At 38.5% G+C, this 16,417-nt stretch overlaps 1 protein-coding gene across 1 annotated transcript in view; it reads right to left on the reverse strand.

Moving 5' to 3' along the window:
- The window catches only part of NALCN (sodium leak channel, non-selective), a 311,653-nt gene that overhangs the window by 272,115 nt on the left and 23,121 nt on the right, over positions 1-16,417 (reverse strand). The window contains exons 3-6 of the mRNA XM_047756274.1: positions 15,756-15,938; positions 2,108-2,191; positions 290-429; positions 69-197 (exon numbers count right to left, since the gene is read on the reverse strand). Of these exons, the coding sequence (XP_047612230.1) occupies positions 69-197; positions 290-429; positions 2,108-2,191; positions 15,756-15,938 (536 nt within the window). The remainder of the gene's footprint in view (positions 1-68; positions 198-289; positions 430-2,107; positions 2,192-15,755; positions 15,939-16,417) is intronic.

Below are 16,417 nucleotides of genomic sequence, written 5' to 3' on the forward strand. Positions count from 1 at the left end.
CTCATGAGAACTGCAGAAATGCCCTTGTGAGTCAGCTAGATGGAGGTGCTGTTAGTAGATAAACTTACCCTGGCTTTGTGTCATTTACCACGCAGTGATAGGTAAATGTCCCAAACATCTGAACTCCTAAAATTCCATAAAGAAGTAGAAAGAAAAGGAGGAAAATGGAAACACTCCATATTTGTTCTCCTGATCGCCTAAGGGGAAAAAAAAATAGGCAAAATAGGTAAGACTTGCTCCCAAAACATCATAAACATTTCCCTCTAATTTAGGTAAAAGCAGTGCTTACTTTAAGATATTTGTAATTCTGGTCCTTGGAAGTTCAAATCGGAAATAAATCCGGAATGCCCGGATCATAATTAGCGGCCGTGGAATCCGCAACATCCCCCAAGGGGACATCTGATCAACTATGTCGGCGATTTCAAACACCTGCAGATTCAGAGGAGAACAAACAATTCAGACTCTTCCTCGGCACTGCGTGTAGCAGGGGCACGTACAGACAGCATCAGAGGTACATCCTGTATCCCCTTCCACCGAAATCCACTTTCTCTGGAGTATGTTTTGAAGCTACAGCTATCTTCAGAGAAACAAATCCACAGACTAATACGAGTGTCATTAACTTTGTTCCCTTCCTGTATGATCTATCAAAGCATGGTTTTTATGACAAAAAAACAAGTGCCAACTTAGAATACAGAATAAGAATAAGTTGTTCTTGCTAATAATGTTCTTTGGTGGGGGTTTTTGAATATCTAGACCACAAAGGAATGGAGAAAGGGTCATGATACTATGAAAATATGGAAATGAATTTTACTTATGAGCAGAGGCAAGATGAGAATGAGGAAACGTTTGTCAATCATACGAGAGTTGTTAAATGGAAAAGAACACGTTAAATATGCAGGATGAAAGTAGACTGCTGGAGAGGTGAACTTCATAAAGATAAGGTCAGTTTATCACTAAGCACCATGATGAGTTTGCTGGATAGACTATGAATTTATTTCATTTATTTATGTATTTATTTTGTCTTTTTAAGGCCACACCTGCGGCATAAGGAAGTTCCCAGGCTAGGGGTCGAATCAGAGCTGCAGCTGCCGGACTACACCACAGCCACAATAATGCCAGATCCCAGCCACATCTGTGACCACAGCTCATGGCAACGCCAGACCTTTAACCCACTGATCAAGGCCAAGGATCAAACCCGTGTCCTCACAGACGCTAGTCTGGTTTGTTACCACTGAGCCACAGCAGGAACTCCTGACTGTACATTTATTTTAGTCTGAATTTTTTTTTAAATGAAGAGTATAAAAACTTCATTTGAATTAAATGCAAAATCAAGCCTGAGTGAATGCATGGGAATGAATTCTACTGTTTTTCAATGAAATTTCTCCTTTAGGCCTTTTAAATACATGTTCCCCATTTCTCATAGTTATGTATGTTTTCTATTTACAATACAGTATTTTATATTGACCAATATGTATCCCAATGTATTTACATTATTTAAGCTGTTTTTTAGTGAAAATCCAGTCACATATAAGGCTGGAATTTAATTTTTAAATTCAAATTTTTACTCTATAAATACAGAATTCTCATTCCATATTTTTCCCTTTATTTCAATGAATATAGTTTTAATGTCTGTGCAACAGGAAATAATTTCCCATGGTACTGATTTTTATTTCTGACTGAGAAACAATTAAAAAATGTGACAGACAATGATTTAAATTGTTAGGCTTTTTAAAATCAATATACATTTTAAGAGTTCCTGTTGCAGCTCAGTGGTAACGAAACCTACTCGTAACCATGAAGATGCAGGTTCAATCCCTGGCCTCACTCAGTGGGTTAGGGATCCAGCGTTGTTGTGAGCTGGGGGTAGGCCAGCGGCTATAACTCTGATTTGACCTGGGAATTTCCATATGTCGCAGGTGCAGCCCTAAAAAGCAAAAAAAAATTAAAAATAAAATAAAATCAAGAAACATTTTAAAATACCATAATGATTTAGGAAATTAACAGTCACATTTAATATATCTTCTTTAACATGTCTACTTAGATTTTCAAGGCAAAATAATACCCTGTTTGGAAAATACCCCCTTGTAATTTAAAAGTGTTTAGTTACCTGTAACACCAGTGAAACCCAAAGGCAAAAGACCATAAATCCATCAAAAACACACCAGCGATCTTTCACGTAGGAACTGTCCCCCTAAAAAATAAATTTCACACGGCATTATCAGGCAAAATGAATAACTTCAAGAACATCTGAGGAGGGAATAATCAGATGTTAATGCAGCATAAGCTATCGACAATTCTTGTATCATCATTGAACAGACTTTCAAAAGGAGTACTTAGCATTTTAGACGGTATTATGTATGAGGAAAATAATTTATGAAACACAAGTGACCGCAGAACTTTGCATGTAACATTTTAAATTCGTGCAAAGGGAAAACATCACCATTTATTCTCTTAGCCACACAGATTCAACCACGTAAGGGACCAGTAGGGCCATCCCACTTAAGAGGCAGCTTATCCTAAAACCGAAACCTTCTCTTCCTATAAGAACCAAGAGCACACAGTGGTCAGTGAAGGACTTTGAATCTCTGGCAACCACCACCATTCGTAGAAAATTAGCCAGGAATTCACATCACGCTAACTAAAAGTGGAGATGGAGAAACTTGCCCTCCTTTTCAAACAAAATCATATATTGACTTTGATTTTAACTGGGATTATAAATGTAAAAAATAGATAAAGAAGACATACCTACTTTCACTTTTTTAACAGTAAATCTGCTGACATTAGAACGCATTAATTTCTAAAATGGGACTTTTAGAAAAAAATTTTCCTTTAGAATAACAAAACTCTGTGAGGGTAAACCCCATGAGGTTAAACCTGGAAACCTTAACTAGAAAGAAAACCGTAAATGGCTTTCTCAGGGCTGTCCCATTAGGTCACTAGTTCTGTAGTAATCTGTGAAACTCAAATCTGACTTTGGTCCCGTCATTACCAGCTCTGAGTGAAGCTTCTTAGAAAATAAAAATAAGAGCAGAATGCAGATTTTTAGAAAAATGGTAAATTATGTTGCAGGACATTTGGGACGATATAATAACTTCCAGTACCTTCTGCTACTAGTAACAAACAGGTTGTCAAGTTTCCTTGAGAAGTTTCCAGAAATAATTTGTTGCTGGCAAAACTAAAGGTATGATAACTTACTTAATGAATGTTATCTGACTCAGCTACAAAGCATAAGCTCAACTTAATCAGCACTGGGGAAGCATGTATTGGACACAATAGGCTGTATAATGCTTAGTGAAACATACACACACACCAATCTTAGGTAGATAAACAGATATATACATCCCCAGCTAATATTATAACTAACTTATTACAAAGCTATAAACATGGGGGGAGAGGTGGGAGAATTAATTCTGTAGAGAGTTTAGGAAAAACATTGCTAATTCCAAAATAAATGCACAAGTAATTTTACCATTGGCAACATAATCAAACAAACTTGATGTGTATTTGAGAAGACCCACAAAAGAGATATGAAAGCAAATGCTGAGGCTTGGGGTTTGGTGACGAAGAGGATAATGACCTCCTAAATAAAGTGTTATGATCATCATAGGATGATTTAAACATGCGGAAGAGAGAAACTGTACCATAAGATGCTGCCGGTTATACACACACATATACACATATTAAATACAGAGCGAATAATTTAAAGATAATATAGATGTCTTCAAAACCTCACAAAGCATCTTCCACCATAAGCATCATATGTGCCTTGTATATTGCACAACCGAAATATAACTTATAAACTAATTATAATCTAAATAGAGACAATACAGCCAAAATAAAATGAGCCTAAGTTTGATTACTATCCAAAAAAGATAATACAATACAAATATTTAAGTTGTATGTTGAAGTTTCCCTTGAGTTGTTCAATATATTAAACGAATTCATTCACTCATTCATTCACTCAATGTATAGAACATTTCTATGCTCTAGGCAACATTCAAAGCACTAGAGACACAGGAGTGAATAAAACTAAAACTCTTACCTTTATGCAACTTACATTCTCAGCTAATTTTTAATGTAAAATATACAGTATATTATATGTGGATAAGTATAATACAGAAAAAAGTATGCATTTTCAAGTTAACTTTTACTAAACAAATATGTTCTTTATTTGTGTGTTGAGAAAAAGTGAGAGAAAAATATCACCTGATCTTTGTTTTAAGAAGTAGGCCTAACTGTGAGTGTTTAAAAAATGTAAAGAATTCCCAAAATGAAAACTGAAAGTTTATGGGACTCAGCAAAGAACTATTTTAAAATAGGAACAATTAAAAGTAAATGTTAGGCAAGGAAAGAATAATTATAGATCACTGGGTATACAGGCACCCAATTAGGATGAGTTTATATTTTTCCCAAACAGTAGTATTATCATTTTATTTGTATTTTGTCATTTAAAAAAATGTTACATGTAGTACCATGACAATTAACCTCTTTCTGTTGCTCATCGTTTGCTTTAGTAACAAATTATATTCAGTTAGATACAGTATAATAACTCCTCATTGTATTGAGGATAATTTAAATATAAAAAGAGAGGATAAATATTGGTATTTCCCTGGGAGAAGACCAGAGTGGCCAGAAGCCAAAAGTGGAAGAGAGACATGTCACAGAAGAGCCATACATATTCTTTTGACTAATGTTCATGTGTTACATTTTTTAAAATAGATTGTCAAAATTAAATTTTGAAAAAGGTGAAAATGCCAGCTTTAACAAAAATCACTTTGTCAGCTGGCACAAAAAGTCACATTTGACAAAACTGGGCCTCACAAATTCACCACGTAAAGCTATCAATAACAGAGCTGGCCAAACTGTTGTTTCTTATGAACTACGTAACTTTGTTTGCTAAGCAAATTGAGGTTGCAAAGCTGACTTAGACTATATTTTGAACTACATAAAAGGATGGATTATTTTAAATCATTTCAGCAGCCCCGGTGGGGATCCTAAATAAAACAAAAGCATACAAACACACTCTATTTCAACTGACCTCATATTATGAGCTGGCTTAGCAAAAATTTCTACTGTGTAACACAGAAAACAATTTCTGAATTATGAAGTCATTTGAGTTGCATTATGCGGCGTGTTCTCTGCTTTAGATATTCCAGAAATTCACAGCGGCATTTGCCTGTCGCCAAGAAGCCCTCCATACACTAGATGGTACACAACGCTCAAGTAAAACTGACTTCGTTTTACTTTCCTGGTATAATATGTGAAATAATCCATTGAGCAGAAGTTTCACATATTATTTTTTGGCTCCTGTTTCCAGGAGTTAATCAATATTTATAAAACCTTTAATAAGCTGTGTTATAGTGATTTGGGATGCAAAGGCCAGTAACACTCAGTTTTTCCCATATATTTTTAAAACCTTTATCCTTTAGCATCCTTTATTCTTCATGCTCTTCTGTCTTCCTGAAAAACTCCCCGTGGTCTCTGCCAACTGCTTTCCTCCAGACTTTGATTGGACCACAGCCTGCTCTGATCAGCGCTTTCACTGAAAACATCGTGCAACGACCAACAACTGAACTCACATATATAAATAAGGTTCATGTTGTGTAACCTACAGAACAGTCCTTTGTAATTCTCATCCAGGTGCCTAATGAATTTATACCTTAGGTGTTGTAGTTTGGGCTTCCTACTTAAATCTTCTCTAAACATATTCTCTGGTGTTGCGTTAGAAAAAAAAAGGTCTATACCCCACTGGAAATGATTGAGTTTGTTCTGAAGATTAGCAGCATCTTGAAACATGAAACCAGACAATATTGGGTGGTATTCTCACCACCTAGCACAGGAGGTGACATACAGCAGAAAGTGAGTGAAAGATCAGATAAACACACGAGCTTCTGTAGATGACAGTGTAGAGAGGAATAAGAAAACGCAGATGCTTCACAAATGAATCCATTCATTGATGCCTTAGCTGAAGCTACGAGCATCACTCCGTACGAGAAATGATTCTCTGTGGCAAAGAGAGAAAGATGGAGTACCTTTCAAGGTGGTACCTTAGAGTTAAAACTTTTTCTTCATGACCATGATAGACCACAGATAAAATAACTTGTGGATATTTCCCATATTAGCGCAGTCTGAATCAACAAAGCCTACGTACCATCCAAATAGACATCAGGTCAAAGTTTATATAATTTTTGCATTCTAATGAAATCATAAATATGACTGAATTGAAACTGATAGCATATCAATCATTACCAATCTTCACTAAGGCTCTGTGTCAAATACCTTTTAATAAACAGAATAGAGAGACTCTGAAGTTTGATGCTTTGAAATGTAACTGAAGCCAAGCAGGACCCTGCTATGCCCTCTGCCTCTTGCTTGTAGAAAAGCTCCAGCCCCCTAGGCCTTCCAGGAATTCCACAGAGTAAATTTAATCAGAGATGTGAGAAGATACAGAAATAAAAGAAAACACTCTAACAAGACAAAATAACAGTGCAGCCATAAAGCAAAGTCAAGGACCTTTAGTTCCTCTTCAACAGAGAATATCCTGAGCCATATCCTTGAGTTGTTTTGCGGAGACTAAAACTCTCTCCAAGTTGAAGACATTAACTGCACGCTGGTCACCAGCACTTAGACCCCAGATCAGCTGGAACCGGATGATGGTAGCTAGCTGGTCACATGCTCCTTAACTCTCTCTGTCACCCCGCCTTTAAAACCCCTTCCCTGAAAGCTTCAGGGATTTGGGGCTCCTTTGAGCATTTAGCCACTGGTATTCCCACTAGGCTTTGCAATAAACACTGCACTTTCCTGAGACCACAACAGGGTGTCAGTAGATTGGCTTTACTACTGGAGGGCTAGCAGTCCAAAGCTGCATTTGGTTACCTAATTTCATACTGCATTTTGTGTCTGGTATATTTATCAAGTTGCCTCTTTTTCAATTTGTATTTTCAAAGACTCTTCGCCATAGCTGGTTAAATGGAGCTATGATTCAATTTATCAGTACATCCCAAGATCCTTTTAAAAACCTACTGTATTAATGCTCAAGTTACAATATTTGCAAATAACACACTGTCTCATTTCCCTGCTTGCAAAATATGGAACTAGAACCTAACACATGGAGGCCCAGGGGTCCTTGAGAAATTTTAATGCCTTCAGTATGAAAGAAAGGTTTTAATCTGTTTGTTTCATCAATAAGAAATGGAGAGCAGAGACTGCCTGAGTTAAGGGCAGAAATCAGCCTGCTGGTGCCTGAGGAGATGAGGTATTCAAGAGCCATCTGTCAGTTTTTATAAAGGTAAATACTTGGAGGCTGCCAATCAATTATACGGTATAAGAGAGGAACTTAAACTGCCCTGCAAGTATTTAACAAGCAAAGAAACCAAACACCTTCATCTGGAGGCATTTATAGGGATACAGTTTGCAGTTACAAAATGATATGCACGGATACAGTTTCACAAGCACATGATTTATTGTCCTGGGTCCCAGGGCCCATGTGTCACTGTGTCTTAGCATTATTATTTATTACGGCAACAGGGCTGAGAGGATGCATGCTACTTCTACCCAGGTCTGCTGCCAGATAAAAAAGAGACAACTGCAAACTGTCTGAAAAATTCACAGGCTGCAATACACGGGACGCTTTGCACCAACGCAAACGTATATTACCCCAAAGGTTTATTTTTGCCTCCAGGTTTTTGGTGAGCTAGAAGGCTTCTCAGAGCAGGAATTAGTGGGGGAGCCAGTTAGAAACAAATTATTGGGGAATGGACATTCACTGGCAGATCTAGTCAAGCTTGAGGAACATTAGAAAAGATGTGAAACCCTTTAAACAAATATCTTCCTCTGATAAAAAGTTTTAAGGACATGTCTGGCCAGACGGACTTTCTGCTTCAATTTCTCTCTCCTGTGGGGCTGGGAGCAGGTGACCGCCCCCCCCCCCCCCCCCCGTGAACTCCTCAAATACAAATCCGATAGTGATCTGAATCCCCAAAGCATCTCATTGTCTCAGCTGACCACTGAAGGGGCCTGAGCTTGTCACAGGGATGCAGGGCCCTCCGTGGTGCAGCCGGCCTGCCTGCACAGGATCCCCTCCAACTGCTCCCTCAATACCCCATCTGCTGCTTCTGAGGATGCAGGGCGCTTCAAGGCTCCAGGCTGTTCAAGCCTGGGCTTCCCAAAGCCTCGCGCGCGTGCGCTCTCTATGTGAAAGCCTTCAATTTCCTCCCCTCATCACCCCTGCCTGAGACCACACCTCCTCATCCATCAAGACATCACTTCACCTTCCTCTTGCTTCCACACATCTCTGACATCCCACAGCAGATTTTTTCTCTATTTTTTGGTGCCTCCTCCCTGCTCTATACCTTTTACAGACCACAATTACAGTAGTTTCCTCAAATACTGTAGGTTTATTTTTCACTATCTGAATTCTCACCATGCAAATATTCGCATGTGTACATTTGCAAAAATATGTGCTCACTCTAACGAATCTGTAAGGGTGCCAGGGGAAACCCTGAAGCTGTCCATGAATCCTGCCAGAAGGCACAGTGTGCACTACAGGTACAGCTCTGTTGTTCTTTGGGGCTAGCTGCTGGCTTTTTAAAATTTTCCTAACAATAGAAACACATTACCCTGCATCATCACCTCCTCGTCCCCATCTTCCCTCTTGAAGATTCTCCTTTTCTGGGACCCACGACTTGAGTCTACCCACGCAGGACCACTTGGTCTTATTTCATCAATTTTAAAACATAGGCTCTGCTGCCCCACCACCGTTTACCACTTAGGATGCGTCTTGTAATCGATGCATCCATTACAGTCTTACAACTTACAATCAACGTATAATTAGCAGTATTTTTTTTTCTTAAGGATCTGTGAAGTGATTCCTCATCTGAGAATGGATGACCTCATAGATTCAAGGAAATATGGTAGATAAAAGCTTTGAGAGGTTTTGTTTCTGTTTGTTTGTTTAATGGCTGCAACCATGGCATATGGAATTCCCTGGGCCAGGTACTGAATCCAAGCCATAGCTGTAACCTTCTGGATCCTTTAACCCACTGTTGCAACACTGGATCCTTTAACCCACTGTGTCCAGCCAGGGACTGAACTTGTGCCTCCGGAGTAACCTGAGCCAACACAGAAGGATTCTTAACCCACTGCACCACAGAGGGAACTCCGGCACTTTAACAGATTATTTCTTTGCTTATTTACATAAGAGCACATGTTCCCAGTTTTGCTGGGTGCACACAAAACATCCACTACTGAATTCAACAAGTAGGAATGATGGAGCAATGGGTGTGTGCTGTTTTTTCGACAGAAATGTGCGGGTAGGCTATTACCTAGTATTAGAGAGCAATTTAGTGGTATTTGGAGAAATTGGCTGGGGTAGCTGTAATGCATTGCTAATATTCTCATTTGAGATAATGGAACACAGGTCCCTGTTTTCTGAAAACATGCTGCCTAGCATGCTGTTTGGGGGAAGAGAGTGGATGCAAAACGCAAAGTGTGCAAACTAGATCCACGGAGTGGCGGTGTGCTCTCTGATGATGGGGCGATGCTCTGCTCCATTCCTTCGTCTAAGTTACAAGTTCACTGCAGAGGTTCAAGCAGCGTCTGCTCAGTGATTAAAGGGAAACTTAACAACTGTACTTGGGTTTCAAACCATGACTCTCTCAGAGGATATTACACTTACCTCTTCAGTATCTCAACATCCCGAATGTGTTACATACACATAGTACCTATAGTTTCACATATTTGGTAAAACCCACCAGATCAGTAAAACTAGCGGTCAATACTAGAAAGCTACAGAGTCGGTTTTTTTGTCTTGAGAAATAAAATTTCTGGGTTTGGTTTCTTGCAGATAACTATACATTCGGTATTATTAGGTCACATCACTTTAAGTATTACCGATACCTACACCTATCAATCACTTTGCGTGTACCAGAACACTGCCAGCCCAGGCGAGGGATCATTTTAAAGAGTTGTATATGAAGACTAATGTCACATAACATCACTTATAGGTGGATCTAAAATACAGCACAAATGAGCTCATTTACAAAACAGAAACTGACTCACAGACATGGAGGACAGACCTGTGGTCCCCAAAGGGGAAAAGAGTGGGGTCGGGGTAGGAGGATAAATTAGGAGTTTGGGATTATATAATCCAGCAATCCTACTCCTGGGGATATATTCAAAGGAAAATACGTTAAGTTTTAAATATAAGAATGTAATCTCAATTCCAGCTTACTCTCTGATCTGTGTAAACATGCATGTTTGCAGAACTACGTGGTAGAAAAATGATATTAATAGAGTGAGGATTTTTGAGGGGCTGCAAATGCAAAAATTCAGTGAGATGAGACATTTATTTATTTTTATTTTATTTATTTATTTATTTTGCTTTTTTAGGGCTGCACCTCTGGCATATGGAAATTCCCAGGCTAGGGGCTGAATCGGAGCTACAGCTGCCAGCCTACGCCACAGCCACAGCAACACGGGATCCAAGCCTCGTCTGCAACCTACACCACAGCTCATGGCAATGCCAGATCCTTAACACACTGAGCAAGGCCAGGGATCGAACCCGTATCCTCATGGATACTAGTTGGATTCATTTCTGCTGAGCCAGGACAGGAATTCCCTCATCATGCAAGTGCCGATGAAAAGTCAGGAAATCCTGGAAATGGCTCATTTACAGCATTTTGAAACTAATTTGGTCAAAAATCAAATTATTTCTCTTTAACGACTGCTTTCACCTCTAACATTTAAACTATTAAAATTAAAATCTCTGTTCATTCAGTGCTCTGTTCACTTGGAATGAATTTATGTATAATGTCTGCCTCTGTTCTTTTTATCATTAGGCTGTGACAATTAAAGTGACACCGGCTGTCATTTTCATGATGTAAAATCTGAGGCTTAATTCATTAAGTAACCTAAGAAACAAAACTTTATTATAGAAAAATGGCATGCCTTTGGTCATGCAACCCGAATTCTGAAAAAAGTCAAGGAGTTCCCACTGTGGCTCAGTGGGTTAAGAACCCAACTAGTATCCATAAGGATGCGGGTTTGATTCCTAGCTTCGCTCAGTGGGTTAAGGACCAGATCTGGCATTGCTGTGGCTGTGGTTTAGGCCAGGGGCTACAGCTCCAATTCGACTTCTAGCCTAGGAACCTCCATATGCCATGGGTTCGGCCCTAAAAAGACAAAAATAAATAAAGAAATAAAAAGAAATTTTAAAAAGCTACAGAAATATCAGCAAAGTAGAGATAGAAAAGCACAGAAATGATGTCTAAATAATAGGAGACTATGAAAGAAGACAGAAAAGTGCTCAGGAAATAATTAGAACGAAATGAAAAAAAATCACGTTAGCAAGAAAAGTAACCTAAAAGGAGCATAAGAGTAAAGTGTGCAGTGAGGAAAATAGTACAGAAAAGAGAAAAATGAAAAAGACAGAAAACACAGTTAAAGAAAATGATAACAAATAGAGACCAAAACACAGATCCTGGTGCAACTGGAGTATAAAAGGAATCCTGAAGAACACGACGAAACAGAATAAATGAGTATCACATGGTGTACCTAGAAAAATATGCCAAGACATAGTCTCTGAAAGCTGCTTTATTGACTTTAATAAAGGCAAGATCCTTTTTGTATTTAAAAGATCAAATCTCATAGAAGGAAAACACACCTCCTCAGCTCCTCAGCAGCAGCATTTTAAACCAAAAGGCAATGGAGCAGCCTTTTGATTTAAAAACCATTTTAACAAGAAATGTAAAACATCATTTAAAAAGTCATTTAAAAAGGAAATGACAATGCGGAACAACTTCAAAAATCTAGAAATAGGCCCCCAAATAAACCAAATAAAGGGAAGAAACTGATAAAAGCAAAAGTAATGAGTTAGAATGAATGAATGAAGAAATAGGCTGGTTCTCTTTAAAAATCAACAAAATAAACAAAAAATAGGTAAAACAAAACAAAACAAAATACCAGCCAACCTAACCAAAGGAAACTAATTGAAATAATAGAAAATTCAAAATTATGACAAAATACTAATCCAACAGAGGAAATTAAAATTATTTTAAGCAATTGTCTGTTAATAAACAAGTTAAATAATGGATAATTTCCTAAGAAAATTTACTTCATTAAACAGATCAGCCAAGTCTAAACAGACCAATTTCCCTGGTAGATAGAAAAGGGAGTTCCATCAAAAAAGCACTAGGACCAGATGGTTTCATGGGGGATTTCTTTCTTCTTCTTTCTTTCTTTTTGTCTGTCTTTCTCCCTTTCGGGGGAGGAGGTTAACACAATAAATTTTATTACAATTGTACAATGATCATCACAACCCAATTTTACAGCATTTCCACCCCAAAGCCCCAGTCCATCCCTCCCCTTGCCCCCCACCAACCTGTCTCCTTGGGTAACAGGGGATTTCTATCAAACATTTTAGGTTAAAAAAAAAAAGAGTTCCCAGATTATTCAAGATTACTCAGATTATTTTAGAGCATAAGAGTGCACACGCACACACACACACACACACACACAGAAAATCTAATATCAAAACCTGACAAAAATTAGACAAAATTTAAATAAGGAAAATAATAACAAATATAATAAAAAAAAAGAACAAAACTATGTCATGACCCAGCTGAGCTTTTTTTCTGGGAATGTAAGGACATTTCAATTATTAGGAAATCCACATTATTTCAAGAGCTAAAGAGAAAAATAATCACTCAACAAAATTTAAAAACTATTTATCATACAACTCTCCAAAGTTGAAATCAATGTTTATGCTATTAGCCTGATAAAATATTCATACTCAAACCCGAATCCTTCAAATTAATTAATGAGGAAACACTAGAGGTGTTCTAGAAAAGCTAGGAGCTAAACAAAGATGTTCAGTAGCGCTAAACTATTTAAAATCTTGTTGGCAGTATTAGCTGACCCAATTAAATAAATGACAGCAACTAGAGGCTTGAGAATTGGAAAGAAACAGGCAAATCTGTCTTTATTTGAACATAATATGATGTTATGGAATTACCAAAAGAATGAATGAAAAAACTATATAAATAATACAAGAATTTAGTAAATTTGGTTAAGTAGCAAGATTTAATATATAGAAATCAACAACCTTGAAATTCCTATTGTGGCTCAGTGGGTTAAGAACCCGACTAGTATCCATGAGAATGTGGGTTTGATCCCTGGCCTCGCTCAGTGGGTAAGGATCCTGCTGCAAGCTGCAGCGTAGGTTGCAGAAGTAGCTCAGATCTGGCGTTGCTGTGACTGTGGTGTAAGCTAGTAGCTGCAGATCTGATTCAACCCCTAGCCTGGGAACCTCCATATGCCACAGGTGTGGCCCTAAAAAAACAAACAAACAAACAAAAAAAAACCCCAATGACCTTCATTTAAAAGAACAACAGTAAGAATATGTACTAAAAAGACATAAGACCCTACATCAAGAGCAAAAAGATAAAATATCAAAGCATAAATATTAAAAAAAAAATGCAAAATCTGCATGAGGAAAACTAGAAAACCCTCCTTAAGATGCAAGAACAGACTTGACAGAATGGAAAGACTGCCCATGAAGTGCAATAGGAAGAAGTGTGTGTGACACAAAAACCATGAGCAAAGCCACAGACAATGATGAATGGGGAAAAATAATTGCAACTTACACCACAAAGGACTATTAGTCCTAACACAGTGTGTCCAAGATATGAAAGAAAAATAATAACAACCTGAAAATTGCCTTTATATATATAGACTCAGGTTCTCCCTCACTCTCAAAACAGAAATGCAAATTAAAACTACAGAACCATCAATTGTTTCCCATGGCATTGATCCATTGGGAAAATGGGTCTTTTGTAGAATGTTCTGCATTCTAGATTTGGAAAATTGCTTCCCGGTGGATTTCCTTAATAGTTTCTGTTGGAGTTCCCATCAGGCTGGCAAATAGCAAAAGGTTTGACAACTTATTTTGGGGTGAACACATGGTGAAAGAGGCACCTGTGTATGTTCCTGGTTGACAGTCAAAAAGGTTCAGGAAATATGAAATAAACAGAAACTTTTTTTTTTTTTTTTTTTTGCTTTTCAGGGCTGCACCCTTGGCATATGGACGTTCCCAGGCTAGGAGACAAATCGGAGATACAGCTGCCGACCTACACCACAGCCACAGCAATGCAGCATCTGATCCACATCTGTGACCTATGCCACAGCTCACGGCAATGCCGGATCCTTAACCCACTGAGCAAGGCCAGGGATCAAACCCACAACCTCATGGTTCCTAGTCAGATTCATTTCCGATGCACCATGATGGGAACTCCAACAGAAACTATTAAAGAAAGCCACCAGGAAGCAAGTTTCCAAATCTAGAATGCAGAACATTCTACAAAAGACTCATTTCCCACTGGATCAATGCGATGGAAAATTTTTTTGTGGGGCATGTGTGCCTATACGTAATAGATTTAAAGAGACTTAAACGTGATTTTAAAATATAACAAATATACTTTGTGCAGTTTGAGTTCTCAAAGAAGCTAACTGTAAAAGAAAATGTTTTAGACAATTGAGGAATTATGAATACAGATTGGCTATTAGCCCACATTAAGAAATTATTGTTAATTGTGCTAGATGTAATATGTAAAAAAAGATTTTATCAGCGATGCATAAGGAGTTTCTGAAATGATCGGATTTCTCAGTTTCATTAATACAAAATAGAACTGGGCAACTATTAATAACTGTTGGCGTTGAGTTATGGGGATTCCTTACAACTACGATCTCTACTTTTGTGTAAATTTTCAAATTTCCACAATAAAATGCTTTTTAAGCATTGCAACTAAAAAGGGTCCTGCATGGACTGTGGTTCCTCTTTTTAAAAGCGCACAATTAAATTACCTATAAAGAGAAGCAGCGAAATTGACCCAACAACTACATCTAAAGCAACCGCCTTGTTAAAGTCTTGAAGTCCTGCTACTGGGTAAGACCCTCTTCCATCAACACGACCTAACTTGAGCGGCTGATAGAGCCGGTAGATGAAAGAGCTAGGATTTGAGTCAAATCTGTCATTTGTCAGACCCTAACTCGCATTCTGCTATTTCATTGTACCACTGTCTCCCTGAATAGCACAATTTAAACTTCTTTAGAGACAGCATCATCCTCATAGTATTTGTAGCCTTAGCGAAGGTTAGTGTTACGAAGGATGACATATCCCACGACAGAAATATGCTCCCTTTTCCTCTTCTTTCTTTTCCTTTCTTATTTATTCTTTTTCTGTCTCCCAACAGTGCCAATTTCATGCTACACATTCCTTTTCTTACAGTCCTGGAATTCCCTTCCATCTCAAGCGCTTTCTTTTGACCTCTTTATGGCGTTAGAAGGCCTCCGGTAAAAGACAGCCCGCCGATTATCATCACACTGCAAATTCATCCCATAACATTTATTCTGCGCTCCGTAAATCCACAGGTGTCTCCCTTGGGTGAGGTGGTGTGATCTGCCTGCAGGGGGGCATGAGGAACCCCTACTCTGGCCTCACTGAAGCCAGTGGTGGGACCATCTCACTCCTTCCCAGAGACTCCAAGGCTTTGAGCCTTCCATGATTTATTTCACTTTGAAAATACTCTTCTGTATCACATTTCCACCAAATATCTGGAGTTACACCCTTTTTAAAAGGACTTCAATGTTGATGACATAAAGAGATGTTTTGTTTTACTGAAATGAGTGGAAAAATATCACACTGATTTAGAGTTTCAATGCCTTCGGGGTTCTAGTTGAAACAGCACAGAAACACTCACCTTGACGATGCCCCGGATATGCATTTTCGCTATCATCTCTGCCGTGTAGAGAAACATCAACAGCGTGTCCAGCGTAAAGGTCACGTACTGAAGAGGAGGGTAGTGTTCGAAGGTCATGGGCGTGTTCATACAGACGGAAATGACGCTGATGATGGCACAGATACGCAGCAGAGAGTGAACCCACTGCAGAGATGGGCCAGAGTTATTATCTGATGCCATGAAACATCCTGGGCTTGTGCTGTGAACTACACTCTTTGGAAAACATAATACTGAGAGGAAAATATTTTGCCAGCAGGGAGAACAGGAAGGAATCCAATGCATTACATACTTATAAGGTGCTAAATACTTCACATATTTCACATCATTTAATTCTCAAAGCAGCCAATGTCCACAGGAAAACACGAAGACTCAGGAAGGTTAAGGGGCTTGTCTGTGGTCTTGCATTAGTTAGAACCAGAGGCTCGCTGTGAACCTCGTCAGGCTACCCCGGTGCCTCTTATATGTTCCAAGGCACAAGGCCACAACATAGGGAGATTCTGATTCAATTTAAAAAGGTTGAAACTTAACGTGCTATTACATTTTCACTTGTTTAATGTACTATGAGCACCTGGACTCGGGGACCACATTATAGTTATTGCAACTTCCTTGAAATCTAACACAGT

The sequence above is a fragment of the Phacochoerus africanus genome, chromosome 13 (assembly GCF_016906955.1).
Source record: "Phacochoerus africanus isolate WHEZ1 chromosome 13, ROS_Pafr_v1, whole genome shotgun sequence".
NCBI classification, from domain to species: domain Eukaryota; kingdom Metazoa; phylum Chordata; class Mammalia; order Artiodactyla; family Suidae; genus Phacochoerus; species Phacochoerus africanus.